This window comes from Hippoglossus hippoglossus, chromosome 23 (assembly GCF_009819705.1).
Source record: "Hippoglossus hippoglossus isolate fHipHip1 chromosome 23, fHipHip1.pri, whole genome shotgun sequence".
Lineage (NCBI taxonomy): Eukaryota > Metazoa > Chordata > Actinopteri > Pleuronectiformes > Pleuronectidae > Hippoglossus > Hippoglossus hippoglossus.
In genome coordinates, this window is record NC_047173.1 from 750,873 (window position 1) to 768,049 (window position 17,177).

The 17,177-nt window shown below is 42.2% G+C and overlaps 1 protein-coding gene across 4 annotated transcripts in view; it reads right to left on the reverse strand.

Annotated features, from left to right (window-relative positions):
* Positions 1-9,887, reverse strand: part of mpped1 (metallophosphoesterase domain containing 1) — a 67,501-nt gene extending 57,614 nt beyond the window's left edge. For 2 of the 4 annotated variants that reach the window (XR_004613072.1, XM_034578245.1), the window contains exons 1-3: positions 9,735-9,887; positions 4,314-4,717; positions 959-1,140 (exon numbers count right to left, since the gene is read on the reverse strand). Coding sequence is in view for 1 of the 4 variants with exons in the window: in XM_034578245.1 (XP_034434136.1) it covers positions 959-1,140; positions 4,314-4,492 (361 nt within the window). In the remaining 3 variants the exon portion in view is untranslated. Of the gene's footprint in view, positions 1-958; positions 1,141-4,313; positions 4,718-9,730 lie in introns of all 4 variants that reach the window. The other 2 variants (XR_004613074.1, XR_004613073.1) reach the window with 2 other exon arrangements.
* Between the last annotated feature and the right edge of the window lie 7,290 nt (positions 9,888-17,177).

Genomic DNA, 17,177 nt, shown 5'->3' on the forward strand with positions numbered 1-17,177 from the left:
ACAATATACTTAAAAGGGGGGTTTGATCAAATGAAATGCAGTGTTAAGTGCTGAAAACAGGGTTAAGATCATCTTCTTGATCATTTTTGAAAATCAAAGGGGGAAGTCTCTGTGTGTTTTTCTCAGTGGTTTGTCCCTGCTGTTTCAACATAGAAGGAGGGCCCCTCAGGCTGTTGTCAGTGTTACACTACACTTATGAACTGGGACACCTCTGCTCATCACTCCACATCGTGGAAAGAAAATATTGCAAGTTTTGCATGTGCACCCTAACAAAAAGAATGTGTAGCACAAACAACTGTCGTTTGTGCCCAGAAGCAAGCACAAGATTCTCGTTTTTTTTCTTCTTTACAGGCAGCCATTGGATTTAATTCATTTCAGTCGGCTTGCAGAGACTCTGCAAGACCCTGTCATCACAATGAACATCCAGTCAACTTTATCTATTTTTCACATCTTTATCATTGTGTGGAAGGGGAGCTATCAGTGGATACATTTTTAGAACTCTCATTTCTGACATGTTAAAGATTTGTGAATCAGCAATCACAAAGTCCGGTATTCATGATCTCTGCTGCTGTTGAATAGAAAGAGGGTGAATTCTTGTCTCTTTGTATATTTAAAAAGATGAGTCAACTCAAATCTCTCAAATAAAAACTAATGCCATGCTTTAGGAAATTGTCAGCTATAAAGCGAAGTGTATTTTTAATCTGGAGCTCTGAAATTGGTACGATCCTTTAAGGATAAAACAACAACAAAGTGACCTGAATGTAGCCCTGATTCTGGGAAACTTCAAAGAATCCTTCCCTTTTCAAAGTTTTCACTTTCAGCTTTGCAACCAGAGCAGGTAAATTTAGCCTAGCACTGACCCCAGCGGTAAAATGGATCATCACAAGGGCACCCACTTACAGAGATCAGGCTCCTGACCTGCTCTGGATCCAGAAACACAACTTTTAGAGATGCTGACCTAGCCAGTCGTTAAACTTCTTGACCTCGGACGGAAGTCCCAGCTCGGTGAAGTCTCCGGCGTGGATGAACACGTCTCCGTATGGCATTTGGATGCTGTCTGTCCGAGAGTGAGTGTCTGAGATGCACACAAAACGGGTGTAGCCTGGTGGCTTCGGCGTGTCGTGGGCCATTGGGTCCACCCTGAGAAGAATAAAAGAACAGAAGACAAGAAAGTTGAGGGAATGACGGAGGAAAAGGGGTCACTGCAGTTGTTGATGAACTTAAACAATACTGGAGAAAGAGATACAGTGCTGTATGCAAAATCTCTGCGGTAAGACGCTGACAATGAAAGAAGTTTGAATAAGTATCCAGCAAAAATCCTCCCCACAGACTGAGAGAGAGGAGGAAACACTGAGAAGCTAGCGAGAGACCACGATAAAAGCAGAGCGGTGTAAGAGACAGAAAGAGAAATGTGCGGAGATAGAAAAAGAATAAAGTGCAGATGGAAAAAGAGCAGAGTCCTGTGGGATTTTCTGAGAGTGTGCAGATCTATAGGGTCTCCAGAGGGAAGAGAGGAGCTGGTGAATAACCGTGGCCCAGTTTAGCAAGTTCTCCTCCAGGTACGATAACACCCAGCCTCGCCTCCTCCTCCCCGTCCCCCTCCACACCCCACCTCAAGAGAGAAGGAGACGAGGGGAGGTGGGAAACCAGATAGACATGCATGTTGGTTAGTCGGCAAGAAGTCTGCGACACGAAAGTGATCAAATACAAAAGAGAGTTCATAAATAATGTTTAATTTTCACTATTCAGTATACTGAAATGTAAAGGAATGTGATGCTTTGTGGAGTCCCACAGAGAAATCCTCTATGTTAGCATCAATATTACTGTGTGTAAAAGACAGCTTTCATGGCTATATAAACTGCACTTAAATAAAATCAAAGCCAGATTTAAAGTTTGTATTTCAATTGTAAGGTCCAAGCGCTGACACTTAAAGACACACCAATTCACCTGACATTAAAATCAGCCACCGGTTTAATAGGCGGATGAGTGTAGATCCTACAAACATCCTTACTCCCTTAAAACACTAAGTAAATAACGGCTGAGGTTCAAATGGTGGCATGGACAAAAAATAAAGATGTAAAGACCAGTTAACAAGCAGTGCAAGACAATGACAGCAGAATGTGCCCTTCACAGCACGAGTTCCCTCAGTGATGTTTGACTTTAACGTTCCTCTGTGATCACTAAGAGGATCTCATCAAACCATGTGACGCCTTGTGGCTATTGTTTGAGATTCAGTCATTATTTGAAAACCAGCTTTAATTGGTAATTTGTGCTAGTGTAAGAAAAATAAATAATAAAACCAGGGACAGCACCACTTCCTGAGAGGTTGCCCAACTGACGACTTGATGATGCAAAATCGTGTTGAAATCATGTCATTTTCTTTGGAAAAACCGGCTCATGAGAAGTTTCAGCAAAAGGGTTGCTAATATGGGACTATTGTCATTTAGCACCAGTTGGACTATTGCATGTCATGGTAGTTAAAGTGTCCTTGGGCAAGATACTGAACCTCAAATTGCCCCTTTTCATAGAGCAGGTGCTGCATATAGATGCACTGTATGAATGTGTGTGTAAAAGGGTGAAGTTAAAAGTGTACTGTAAAGCTCTTTGGGTGGTCATCAGGACCAGAAAAGCTCAATAAAAATACAGAAAAATACAATTTACATATGGGTCATCCCACTTGGTGTTTGGGAACCTTGGTGTGATAAATCAAAATATCATTCAAATTTGAATATAAGGCAGCCATATGGAATGCCAGTGTTTCCCCTAAAGGTTTGGCAGGCATATGAGAAAGAACAAATTAACAACAAAAAGAAAAATAACCACTGTTTTCCACAAAGGCTGTCCGTCCAGCTTGTTAGTTTATTAAGGTTTATTGTGGCCTTTATAGTTTTATTTCCCTGTTTAGCATGTAAAATGATTTATTTTTAATTATCAAGTAATTATCAAGGTTTATCTTGTCACTGAGTCATTTTCTCCTGCTTCGTGTGACATGCAGTGAATGTTCATTCCTTATTTCCTTCTCCTAATTTTAAATGACTCACTGCATGTTAACAATTAGGTAGACTCATTAAAATGTGCAATAATTTAAATATGAATATGAAGAACAGCAGCATTAGAATGTTATAGAGGCACCAACTTTGAGCTTTTACAGCCATTTTTTTTCTTCAGGGGGTCAAGTCCCCAAACTCCATAGCTGCCTACATTTTCTCACTGGCTTTTGACTCTATATCCATATGGAAAGCCTTGAATAATGCCATTGATTTAACAAGTGACACAATTTCCACATCATGATGCCATGGTCAACATTTTCTCCAAGCCAAGGAAGGTAAAGTGTAACAATGAAAAATGCTCACTGTGTTCATGATGTGCCACTTTTGCAAAGGTTACTCAGCTTATTCTTATGCTATAAAATATTTCTGTAATTGTTTTACTGAGAGTGCTGCTCGCAACTTTTGCATTTCTGGCTGCCTCGTGTTTATCCACTCGATGCATATTGGCGAGTTATTTATTTTTTTGGTAAGCACCAATGTGCCTGGTGAAAGAATTCTGGACGAAACACTGTTATCCAACTTTTGGCATATTTACTGGGATATGATAAACCAAAAAGGAAAAACTCCAAAAATTACCATTATCCTTTGATTGTTCCATCTGGTTTCCACTACCACTACTCTAACTGTTGGAACCTGTGCCAGCAGTTTTACCAACTGTCTCCTGACTCACACATATTCTCATGCTGTATCAATTTAACTCTTTTGGGACATTTATATACGTTTATATTACATTTTTTTCCAGCAGCTCAAAGGGCACGCTCCCTCTCTTAATGTGAAACATACACAGGCACCACTGAGTTTAACCGATTGCAATGGCAATGAATTAATAAATGAAAACTGTTTTTGCTGTGAAGCTGGGCACAGTAGATTGGCGTGACTGTTAGTGTATAAATAGTGTTGTGGAAATTGATATTTCTGAATTTATTCAAACAGCACTTAAATGGAGTGGTGAATTTGCTGTAAAAAGCAAAACACAGCCACAGCGAATTAAAACAGGAGCAAAACCAAAAACATGGAGGCAACTATACATTCTGATAAGATAAACATATAAACAGGATGACTAAAAGATCAATAAAGCAAGTATTTTCTAAAATATCAAACATTTAAGGGATAATAACCTCAAATCTCATTATGAATGAAAAACAAATACAATGTCAAAAATCTGACTGGATCCAGGATGCACAGGAAAATACTAGAACTGAAAAAAAGTATAACTGACAGGGATATTAGCTGCCCTGCTGCATACAGTGTAAATCTACTCACATGTGGACGTGTGGTGGCTGGAAGCGTCCCTGGTTGATGTTGTAGAAGGTGAAGGCCTGAGTGGGGTTGGTGCTGTACTCGTCCACCTCCACCGTGGTCCGGTTGCCTCGCTGGGCCTGTGACTGAGCCTGCGACTGCTGCCGCCTCGCCGCCATAATCTCTGACAGGGTGAAGGCCATGGCAAAGGGGACCCAGAGCAGAGTGGGCGGAGTCAGGTCCGGAACTTTAGCTAATTGCTGTTTTTTTTGCTTTAGGACTGTGGGTGGAAAGTACCAAACCTGAGAGGGGGGGCTGCAGCAAAGGGGTCCTGACGGGCTCAAACCCTCACAGAGCTCCCAGTCACAGTGAGCTGAGGAGAGAACATTGACTCCTCCCCCGTTCTATTCTTCACAACTCCTCTGCACCTGAGACACACAGAAGACACGATTAGTCAGTCAATCAGGTTTAAATGTATATTCTATGATAAGTAAATTGTTTCTTTCGTTCCATTCTTAAATGTCAGCATATGTTGATTGTATGATTGCAAATGGGACATTTTTGAGGTTTTGACAGCTGGTCAGATAATGCGAGACATTTCAAGGCGTCTGCTTGAAAGCTGTGTGATTGTGATGGTTATTGTCATTTTAAAGGCTAAACACCTATCAAATTAGAAGTCAAATCTGCTCAAAATCAAAAGATGTATAACCTTGTTGGACTGGCAATGGGCAGTCATATATTTAAAATACATCCTAATTAATGTATCCGAAACAGAGATGATGTCTTGTTAATTCAATGCATTTTTTTCCTTGTCAAAACCTGGCAACTATTACCCACAATACAACTCAACTACAGATTTTAAAAGACTATTAAAAGACAATCATGGATATATGATCGTGACAGACGTCCACAGGACTGTAATGGGACTCACAAAAGCAGTCAAGGTGACTGGACAGTGTTTATTAGATGTTTAGTTTTAAATCCTAAGATGTTCACCATATCATCCGCCTAGAGAATGAACCTGTGTGTTTGGTTGCTGTTTCTCTGATACAGATTCAAATCTCTAAAGATATCGCATGAGGCCATCTGCAGTCTTGTTAACACAATAATGACCGGAGCTCTATAATCTGAGCTCTTTTGATTACTTCTTTATTTGTGTACATGCTGTCCTAAACTGCTTAAATGTTTAATGTTTAAAGGAATTGATGATTTACATTTTCAGGAGCCATCATCCATAAATGCTCAGCTGGGCAGCCCAGCTTTACGAGGCTCTGGCAAGTGCCTCGCCAGAGCAGAGCCTCTGAGAGGTGCTAAGAAGATGGGGATGCTGGGAGAAGGAGGTGATAATTTGGGGACGAGCATCTTTGGCAAAGTCCGCCCAGACCGCCGTGCAATGTCGGTGTGCCATCTCAATTCCTCATTCACTGCGACCTGACGCGCTGACAGAACCCCGACGTGACAGATACTCACTTCACACTGCGGCTGTTTCTCACAGGCAAATCCCAGCATGCTCCATGGAGGTGTTTCAGGAGCTCATACGGTACCTTTGCGTGTTCTGCGTGCACACGCTGATATGTATGCAGGTCTGTGCGTGCATATTTAAATGTATTTTCTGTTGTCAGGAATTTGACAGTGACAGCCTCTCACACAGAGAAATGTGAAGCAAATGCTGAGCGTAGACGACTTCAACAGCACCCTCAATCCACTCAACCCTCAGTGTATTTATTCTGACTCTGTCGAAAAATCATCGGTTCCTTATATCTGTCAGATAATTCCACCACAATTTCAATCCTTTTAAATCGTCGATTAAATCCATTTACAGTCATCTTTCTGACTTTGGAAGACAAGTTAAACATTACTCAGAACTTGTTATTGAAGTCTATACTTCTTGTTCATTTTTTTCTGGTATTGCTGATGTAGTCAGCTGAAGGTGAATATCATTCTTCAAACCTGTGGAAATAATGATCAGTGAAAAGCCTGTGAATGTAACCTGAATGTTTCCTAAACAGTTCATTTGAAAAGGGTTGAGGTGATTGGCCTCGGAGCTCGCAGCCAATCCAGCTACCAACCCTATTTGGGATGTGGAGAACATGCCTAACATGCTCTCTCTATACTAAAGTTTCCTTCTCACCCTCTTGCATGTTCGGGTCAGCAGTCTGTAAAGTTTCGGGCTGGAGTCTATAGACAGTTAACAATATCTATTCCTATACAAGAAAAACAATAAAACAATTTTTTTTTCAAATAATTTTTAAAAACCTAGTTTTAACCCATTTGTATGCAAATCTGCTCTCACACTATATTTAAACTGGTTGTGTAGCGAAAGCAGCAGAACCAGCAGAGTGTAAGCTGCAGTGTCTACGCAGACGTGTCGAGCCACGGTACGGGTTCACGTGTTTTACATGGTTAGAGAGCGTTCACACTGAAGTCAGGCCTTAAAACAACACAAGGTTCTGATCCAGCAAGTCCAGGTCCAATCAACACATCCATGAATTTGAAGGCTTCTCGTCGCACATTGGTTTATAAAAGTATTAGACAGGATTTTTAAACATTTGAACATTAGTGGAAAAAGAGTAGAAACACAAACATGTTAATGTTACAAAGGAAAGGACCATGTGCGTGCATGTATCTGTTTAACCACAATGGTGCCAGGTGATGTGTTTCAGTGCGCCACACAGAGACTGATTCACATTTTAAACTTGAAGCAGATCTTTTCTATCACATGCATGTTACTGAAACACAACAGCATTTTCTCATGTGTAGAGTTTGAGTTAAAATATAAACTTTGCCTTAATAAAATCCATTTCTGTGTTTGATAATGTTCCCATCTTTCAGAATCAAACAATCTACCATTCACACCCACATCACACAGCAACTGGCAGGTTGTGCAGAGGAATGAAAGTAGACAGGGTTTGAACTCCTCTCTCATCAGCTCTTTTTTTTAATCTGTCCTCATGATCCTCACCTATGGGACTAATTGCGTAAATACTACAAAGACACACAGACCACACGAAGTTCTTTTTACAGCTTTTCTACACAGGAGCCACTTCAGCCACCTTTCCGGTATCCTGTCTGGTATATCTCAAAGTAGAATTACACGTTTATTCAACCAATACAACTGTCATCATCACCTGGCTGCATAACAGATACAAAATTGGCAGGAATTAGTCTGTCACACACAAATCAGTATCAGTGTTTATGGTTGCTGATATGCACCGAGCTGAAAAACGTTACAGAGTAAAAAATGCACAGAATTTGTGAATTTATATTTAAATTATACATTCAAAAAATGTGTATTTTCTTAATTTATGTTTTCTTCTTATGTAAATGGTCTGTATTTATATAGAGCTTTTCTGGTCTTGATGACCACTCAAAGCGCTTTACAGTACAGTTTGCTATTCACCCATTCACACACACATTCATACAGTGCATGAGAGGCAATTCGGCAAGAAATTGCCCAAGGACACTTCGGCATGCAAATGGGGAAGACTGGGGATCGAACTGCCGACTTTCTGGTTGGAGGACGAACGCTCTACTCTATAATTATTTATAAAGAAGTGTATGGTTAAACTGTAATCCTCACTTATATGGGTTTGATAACAACATGAGAATGCCACATTTCTGTACATTTCTTTACTCCCTAATATTGGCAAATGCAGTCAGGCTCTAACAGCCCATTCACTTTACAACTAATTTGAATGTTTGCCTACATTAGCCTTCTAGCTGATGTTATGTTTCGATTCTGCCCCCGGTCAGTATTGTTATGAGTCGGGACAGACATGGTCCATCACTCTGCTTCAGGGGATCCCGGAGTAAAAAGGTCCTCCCCCTCAGGGAGCCCTCTGTGGCATAGGCACCTTGTGATTCTGGGTCACTCCATTTTTCCCTGGCCAGGGGTTATCACACAGCAACTCCTGCTTCACACATCTATGCCCAAAGTAGAAATCAGTGAAAAGGACTGAAATAAAGCTTTGCTCAGTATAGAGACAAGTCAGAATCTGACCCTGTGATGAGGCTAACAGAGGAGCTGATGCGGAAAAATTGTACCCCGAGGTGGGACATCACAGCTAGGTCCAGAGAGAGAGGGTTTCCTTGAAGGCTCACAGGGTCTGTGGTCTTTGGGACAAGCAATAATGATCTAGGACACATCTGGAACCACATCCCTGACAGACCCCGTGTGATCACTATCACCGTCTCCACTGACGATCTGAATTAACAATAATCATTGAGCAACTGCTCTAGAAAGTACAGCTACTACTCATCCTGGTGTCTGTTCTGTTCCAGGATTTTGGAATGAAATTGATTTTGAATACACAAAACCGTGCTTAAAATGTGTAAATGTCTAAGCTTTGCAATCTGGAGCAACTGTTGAACCACAACTCACCAATAAAAGAGAAACAGTGCAAATTAAAGACAAGGTACAAAATCGAAATAACAATTTGTCCGTCACAATTTGATTTGTCTCTGTTACGGCTCAGTCATAAAACACAAGAGTTTTATTGTTTGTATTAATTTACATTGCTTTGTCTCAGGAATGTGTATAATGGTCATGGGTTATGGTTAACACGTCGTGGTGTCAATGTGGAGCAGAAAGCCATCCAAGATTCTGAGGGAATCGTTGGAGCTCTGTGGCTTCCGCCGCAATAAGACATGTTAATGACAGTAACACAGGCTCCAACGCGCTCCTCCCAATCTCCTTTTCTCCTTTTCTGCCACATTAGGACACCGGGTTCTCAAGTGCATCTGAATGTGACACCGAATTACAGCGTCTGTTTTATGCAAAGCCGGAATAATGTGAACACTGTGTGCAGCTCAGTGAAATGTGGTGAATAGATGAAGGAAGATTCCAGGTGGATTTAACATTTTTCATCAAGATGTGAAAATATGAAAGAATAAAAGCAGCATTCCTTATTTTAAGATTCCACCTTTCCCTGTGTTACCTTTACTTCTAACTGCACTTATCAAGCTGATTTCATTCACCTCTGGCTCAGAAAATTTGGTTTACTTTAATTAAAAATCCTTCAGCTGAATTACTGAATTGCTTGTGTGGATCATCAGCTTCTTGTCCATGTGCAGAGCTGGGACTCCTGTGGTGAGCTCTGCGGTCCTACACTCTGCACTCAGCTGGACTCAAGTTGGATGAAACTTTCCAGACATGCTGACCCGTGCACGGGCTGCACGCAGACCGACCTGCACTCGGACACATCGTGTAAATGTGGTGTGCAAGTGAAACCTTACATGAAAACATTAAAGCGTCCCTGCTGGAGAGGACGTAAATACACGTCTTCACTAGAACCTGCAGACTGTCCAGCTGATCCCCCGCCTCACACGAGAGAGGACACACGGCTTTGGAGACGACATGAACCGGGAAAATACGCAGCATCCTCCAGACCCGCGTGCTTCAACAACATCATGAGAGCAGATAGAAGATGAGGAGAACCTACCTACCGGCTCCCGCTGACAGCCGCAGTCAAGTTGCTCAGTGCTGGATGAGGAGAGAGGTACGGAGTCTGCACGGTGAGAGAGACGCGCTGGTCAGTTTGAATGCGCACCCCCGTGGTGCACCGGTGCAGCGTGGTGGATCCTCTCTCTCTCTCTCTCTCTCTCTCTCTCTCTCTCTCTCTCTCGCCACAATGAGGAGGAGCAGAGGAGGAGAGAGGAAGGAGCGAGCTGCTGCTCATTCCCACAGAAATCACCGCGGTTGATGACGCCTGGAGCATCAATCCTTTATTCCTCCAATTTATTTTTCCGTCACCCTAAGAAGACTTTTTTAAACATCTTTTTTTTTTTTAAACATAGCTTATTCATTAATTCTCCCATTTCACTGTTTACACATGGCCTAATTTTAAAAAAGCATCTATTTTGGTTGTTTCTGTATTTAGTTGTGAAGGATGTATTCAGAGCAAAACACGCAGGTAACAATGTTCCAATAAGCCCCGCGTTCAAATTTAGCAAAGAAAATGCTGGAAAGGTCAATTTCATCAAAGGGCAGAGTGAGCCATATTGTTACAATGCATCATATTAAATTTGACAATTATACATATTAAACATTGATCTCAAAACGGATATAAAAAGTAGCAATACAAAACACTAAGATATAAGTACAGGGTGTAACTTTCCATACGAGACTACAGAGGTGTTCAAGTGCCACCTCTTACTGCTCTGCTCACTCGAACAACAATTCCACCAATTCATCGACACAAGCCATTTTTTAAGGTTCGGGTTTAATCTTGGATTTTCAAGTTTATTCTCACCATTTCATTTCAGATGAGATAAGATAAGATCATTCTTTATTAGTCCCACAATGGGGCAATATTGAGAACATTTATTCTCAATATGCAATGACGTCTCTGATTTAATTTGACTTCATCTTCAAAGTTTCAACTTTTTTGTATAAATGTTAAAATTAAAAAATGTTTGTAATGTGTGTAAAACTGAAGAGACTGAGCTCCTCCTCATGTGTTTCGATCCTCCACAGTCTGAGAGGAAAAGAGGACTTGAACTTGCCCAGCTCACTGTATGACCCGCAGTGTGTACAAGTGAAGCTGTGCATGATGCATAACTGAGGGCAGAACATATACTTGGCCAGTAAGAATAAGAATTAAGCTTTTAAAAGCATTGCATTAAAATGATTTCAACAATCAAATGATTATAAAAAATGTTAATTGTTGGATTCATTGACTTACCAAAACAATAATTTTTTTAGTAGTACATTGTCCCAGTTATATCCACACAAGGATCTGCAATACAATCTAAAATAGTTAAAATTATGCAAAAAATAGTTTCCTGAAGACAAGCAAACTAACCATGTATTTATTATGTATACGGTATATCCCTTTGTTCTGAATACAAGTAAAACTCTTTTGATCCATTTTCTTTGTGAGGCCAGTGAATCTTCTGTCCATCCATCCACCCGCTGAATGGATGGATGGATCCATTTCATTTAGTTTTGACAAGCAAATCAAACGGATCAGTGAATAAGTTGAGAAGCTCGGGCCTGTTCAGTCTCTGTATTTGTGCTGAAATGAAAAAAGAGAACGGAATAATCCCCATCATTTACGGGCCACGTGAGGGATAATCAGCCAAATTACAATATTACCGCTTTCCACCACCTCTGCACCTGCTTGTCTGTGGGTAATTGGATGAGGGTTTAGGGAGGTGGTGAGCTAAACAAACAGACCACAATCTGGAGCTCAGTCCATCCTTTGCGGGCAGGCTTCGAGTGACAGTGGAAGCATCACAGGCTGGGTTGGTCTGCCATCTGCTGGTGAAGTGTGGATCAGTCGGTCGCTTCTTCTTCTACTGTCTGTTGAGCAGCGCGTATGAAGGTGCAAACAGAAAAAAAAAGTGAAAGTATCAACTTGTGTGAGACGTAGATGATGTGGCATCTGTTCAATCACTTTATTCTCTCAAAAGTCATCATCTGATTTCTTTCTCATTTCAACCTGCAGCTTTGTTTATTGGTCATTGTGCACAATGTACCGCTGCAGTGTACTTGTATTCATTATACACAGGCTCTCATTAATTATCAATGTAATATAACATAGGAGTCACAGAGCTAAGCATCAGTTTTTTCACGGAATAATTACCCAGTGATCTTGAAAAAAGACCCATTGTCATTTAACTAGTCTGATAACAGAACCTACAAAAACTCTGCTGCACAATAAAAAAACAATAAATCAAATGAATAAAAATGTAAACGATAAAAGAATGATGTTGCCTGTTTGCTTTCACTGTGTCATTTACGGCCCAGTTGTGACCACAGCACGTATATTGTTCCTGTCATTTTCATAGGGTTGTAATGTTGACAAACATGTTTTCATGCTTCTGTGTTCATCAAGCTGCCATTCGCCATTCAATATTAGACACATGCGCGGTGTGGAAACTGTACTTGCACATTAGGAAATAATGTGAGGCCTATGTAAACAAGCAAATGACAGTGATCTATCATCTATGTGTAAGATTTGCAGTGTGTTTAGGAATTTTGAGACAGAATATTGTTTCACAAGTAAGTTCAGTGTGTACGTTGTGTGTGTGGTGAGAAGGCCAAGAGAGTGTGTGTGTGTGTGTGTGACGGTGAGGCTGGTGACTGGTGCGGAGAGTTAGAATACACAGAATACATCCTGTAGAATGTCTAATACACCGGATGAAGCCATACAATAAGACCAAACAACAGCGGTTGCATCACACTCGCCTCACTCAACCTGAGCTCTTTCTTTCTCACTTCATATCCAGTGAACTTTCAGCAGAATGACTGATGGAGGAATGGCAGCAAGATAGTGAAAGGAGAGAAATCTCAGCATCTGGCACAGTTGCATTTGCCCACAGATGCTGGCTGCTGATTGGGCGTTCTGGAAAGATCACACAGGAAATATTAGATATGCCTGTCAAATATGATTAATGACCAACAGCAAAGCAGCTGATGAGTTACAGTAATGAGGAAGGAGACTGCCACTGCCAGTCAGAGTTATAGGCCTCTGGGTCCCCAGATTATTCTGTAACCCAGGCATGTGTAATTCTTTTATTTATGTCTTAAAAATACAATCTCTACAGTGTCAAATTTGCATGAATGTAACTGCTGTTCTGAGGGGCGGAGACACAACAAAGAAGAAGACACAGACGCATAACTACAGTTTGTAAGATGACGTGTTTATTTCTCCTCTACCCGATGGTGCTGGTTGCAGATTGACAATGAGAAGAGTTTCATGTAATGCAGCAGTGATATAAAACACTGAGCACAATGGAAAAACACTCAATCTAAAATAAATGTGATAGAGAAAGTGCTGTATGAATGTGTGTGTGAATGGGTGGATGTAAAACTGTACTGTAAAGCAGCATCTCACTTTTGTGTGTGTGAACTTGGGTCAATGCTTAATACTGCAGATACATCATGTAGAAATGAGATCCCCTCCTCGCCTCCCTTTGGATCCAGGGTGATCAGCTGTGAGGTAGACAGGAGGACACTCATGCAGTCTATTGGTCAGGCCTGACAAGATGTCCCTCAGCACAGGCAACAAGCAGCAGCAGCAGCAGCCTCAGCACTCTCATTGAAAAAGAACGACCTCTCATTAAGTGTGAGACAAATTCATGTGTCACCACTGATCTGTTCTCCAATGTGAATAATGTGAATGTGATGTGCTGAACTAAGCTGAAACTGAGTAAAGTGTAATCTGACAAAGAGTGAACAGCTCCCCCCTGTGGGGGAATCTACAGCCTGCCAAACATGAGTGAATTTGCAAAAACAAACATTATTAGCAAAGGATCAACTAACTGTTAATAATATGGATGATGTGCATTGGACTTCTGTGGTTTCATACTACTGGACTACATGGATTAAGGCAAAGTATATTCTTTAATAAGCTTCTCTGCTAGATTACTATTGTATCTGCTGTCTTAGGTTAACTAGATTGATAGTTTGTACTGTTTGGTCTTACCTTGAATTGTATGAGCTAGGATTTTGTTGATTGATTTTGTTTATAGTTTCACTCAAGTGAGTGAGAGTTAAAAGGGAACCAGCTACGGTTAAAGTGCTTGATTTTTATTCCAATTCTGTTAAGGACTAAGTTCTATTTTACTTTCTACCTTTTGAGGTAAATATATTTTGTCCATAATCAGTTTTTGGCAAATTAGGAGATTTTGTGAAACTCACCTGATCACTGATTAAAGTGACAAGCTTCTCTTGTGTTGAACTCTGCTGAGTAGCTATTAGTGGGCCATTACCACCTGGTGCCTGATTGACTCCTGAGCAGGGGGTGTGGTCAGCACAGCTGTAGCCAACCATCATCACCTCTGGTTTAAAAACCAGGAATTGTTTGAAGCGTCAGCGTCTGTGAAGACTCATCGTATGAAGACTCAGAGGATAAAGACGTTGGCGTCTGAGGGGGAGGCAGAGAATAAAGCTGCTGTTTCTTTTTATTTGAATATGTGTATACTTTCCGTGCGCATTACTACTCGTAGATACTATAGGCCTTGCACTCGTTCACACCAATACCGTAACCTTTCCTCTCTTATCTATCCCACCCGTTCCACACATACCCAACATCTTGTCACAGGGGGCCTATGGAACTGCCAGTCAGCTACCCGCAAGACAGACTTCATCTCTGGCTTTGCTACACAGCAATCGCTTGACTTCCTTGCTCTCACTGAGACTTGGATCACATCGGACAACACATCCACCACAGCTGCTCTCTCCTCTGCCTTCTCTTTCACCCACACACCCAGACCCACTGGTAGGGGTGGTGGTACAGGTTTACTCATCTCCCCCAAATGGAGTTTTTCTCTCTACCCACTTCTGCTTTTTACCCCAACGTCTTTTGAATTTCAGAAAATGGGCCTCCGCTTATCCTTCTGGGTGACTTTAACATCCAGACAGAGAAGTCATCTGACCTGTTACTTTTACTGTCTTCTTTTGCTCTCTCACTCAGTCCTTCCCCTCCTACTCACAAAGCCGGTAACCACCTTGACTATATTTTCACCAGAAACTGTTCTACATCTAACCTCACTGTAACCCCACTTCATGTCTCCGACCACTTCTTTATCTCTTACTCTCTCCCACTATCTCAAACTGACAACCCTACCACATCAACAGACTCTGTACCTGTCCGTTGCAACATTCGTTCCCTCTCTCCCGCCTCTCTAGCCTCCTCTGTTTTATCAGCCCTCCCTTCCACTGACTCCGTCTCACTCATGCATCCTAACTCTGCCACAGACATTCTCCTTTCTACTTTGTCCTCCTCTCTTGACTCTCTCTGTCCTCTTACGTCACAACAGGTCTGCAAGTCCTCCCCAGCTCTGTGTCTGACTCGGTGCGTGCCGACAGAGCCACTATGCGAGCATCAGAAAGGAAATGGTGGAAATCTAAACACCCGGACGACCTGCTCACTTATCAGTCTCTTCTCTCCTCTTTCTCTGCCTCTATTTCCACAGCCAAAAGCACTTTTTACCAAACTACAATTCAATCCTCATATTCGAACCCCAAAAAACTCTTCTCCATCTTTTCCATCCTCCTTGACCCCCCCAGTCCCCCTCCTCCTTCCTCCCTTCTACCAAGCCACTTTGTCAACTACTTTACAAAAAAGATAGATGACATACGCTCCTCATTTTCTAATCCTCCTTCTATAACTACACTTCCATCAACTTCATCTTCATCCCCTTCGCTTTCTTCTTTCACCCCCCTGTCTCCCAATCAAGTGCTTACCTTGGTAACCTCCGCCCGCCCGACCACCTGCCCCCTTGACCCCATCCCATCTCACATTCTCCAGTCTATTGCTCCTGATCTTCTTCCTTTTCTCACCCATCTTATCAACACTTCCCTGTCAACTGGCTGTTTCCCTAACTCTCTGAAGGAGGCAAGAGTAAATCCTCTCCTGAAAAAACCCAACCTCGACCCGTCTGAAGTAAATAACTACAGACCTGTCTCTCTTCTTCCCTTTGTTTCCAAAACTCTCGAGCGTGCTAGCTTTAATCAACTCTCCTCCTATCTTAACCACAATAACCTTCTTGACCCTCACCAGTCTGGTTTCAAGGCAGGCCACTCAACTGAGACTGCCCTCCTTGCTGTCTCTGAGCAGCTTCACACCGCTAGAGCAGCCTCTCTCTTCTCTGTCCTTATCTTTCTAGACCTTTCTGCTGCATTTGACACAGTGAACCACCAGATCCTTACTTCCTCCCTTCAGGACCTGGGTGTCTCAGGCTCTGCTCTCTCCCTGCTCTCATCCTACCTCAATGACCGCACTTATCGGGTAACTTGGAGAGGATCTGTGTCTGAACCTTGTCCTCTCACTACTGGGGTCCCTCAAGGTTCCGTCCTGGGTCCCGTCCTCTTCTCTCTGTACACCAACTCTCTCGGCTCTGTCATTCACTCACATGGCCTTTCCTACCATAGCTATGCTGATGACACCCAACTAATCCTCTCTTTTCCCCAATCTGAAACACAGGTAGCAGCACGAATCTCTGCCTGTCTGACTGACATCTCTCAGTGGATGTCTGCACACCACCTGAAAATTAACCTTGACAAGACTGAACTACTTTTTCTTCCAGGGAAAGACTCTCCCACCCACGACATGACTATTAACTTTGACAACTCCGTGTTAACCCCCACTCAGACTGCTAGGAACCTGGGTGTGACACTCGACAGGCAACTCTCCCTAACTGCCAACATTACTGCAACAACATGTTCCTGTAGATACATGCTGCACAACATCAGGAGAATACGCCCCCTTCTCACTCAGAAGGCGGTGCAGGTTCTGGTCCAGGCCCTGGTCATCTCACGCATAGACTACTGTAACTCCCTCCTGGCAGGTCTACCTGCTTGTGCCATCCGACCTCTGCAGCTCATCCAGAATGCAGCAGCTCGACTGGTTTTTAACCCTTAATTCACTCACACTACTCCACTCCTCCGCTCCCTTCACTGGTTACCGGTGGCTGCCCGCATCCGTTTCAAAACATTAGTACTTGTGTACCGTGCTGCGAACGGATCGGGTCCAGTCTACATCCAGGACATGGTCTAACCTTACACCCCAGCCCATTCACTCCGCTCTGCTTCGGCCAATCGGCTTGTTGCTCCCTCACTACGAGCTAAACACTCATCAAAATCACGACTGTTTGCTGTCCTGGCTCCTAAATGGTGGAATGAGCTCCCCATTGACATCCGGACATCAGAAAGTTTACACATCTTCCGCCGCAAACTAAAAACACACCTCTTCCGACTATACCTTGAATAACATTTTTAAACTAACAATTTAGTATCACTTAAATGGCACTTACTTATAGCACTTTGTAGTTTTGCTTTTTTGAAGAAATTGTACTTTCTTGATTCTTGTTGTTCTGGGTTTGTACCCTCATGGTTGAATGCACTTATTGTAAGTTGCTTTGGATAAAAGCGTCAGCTAA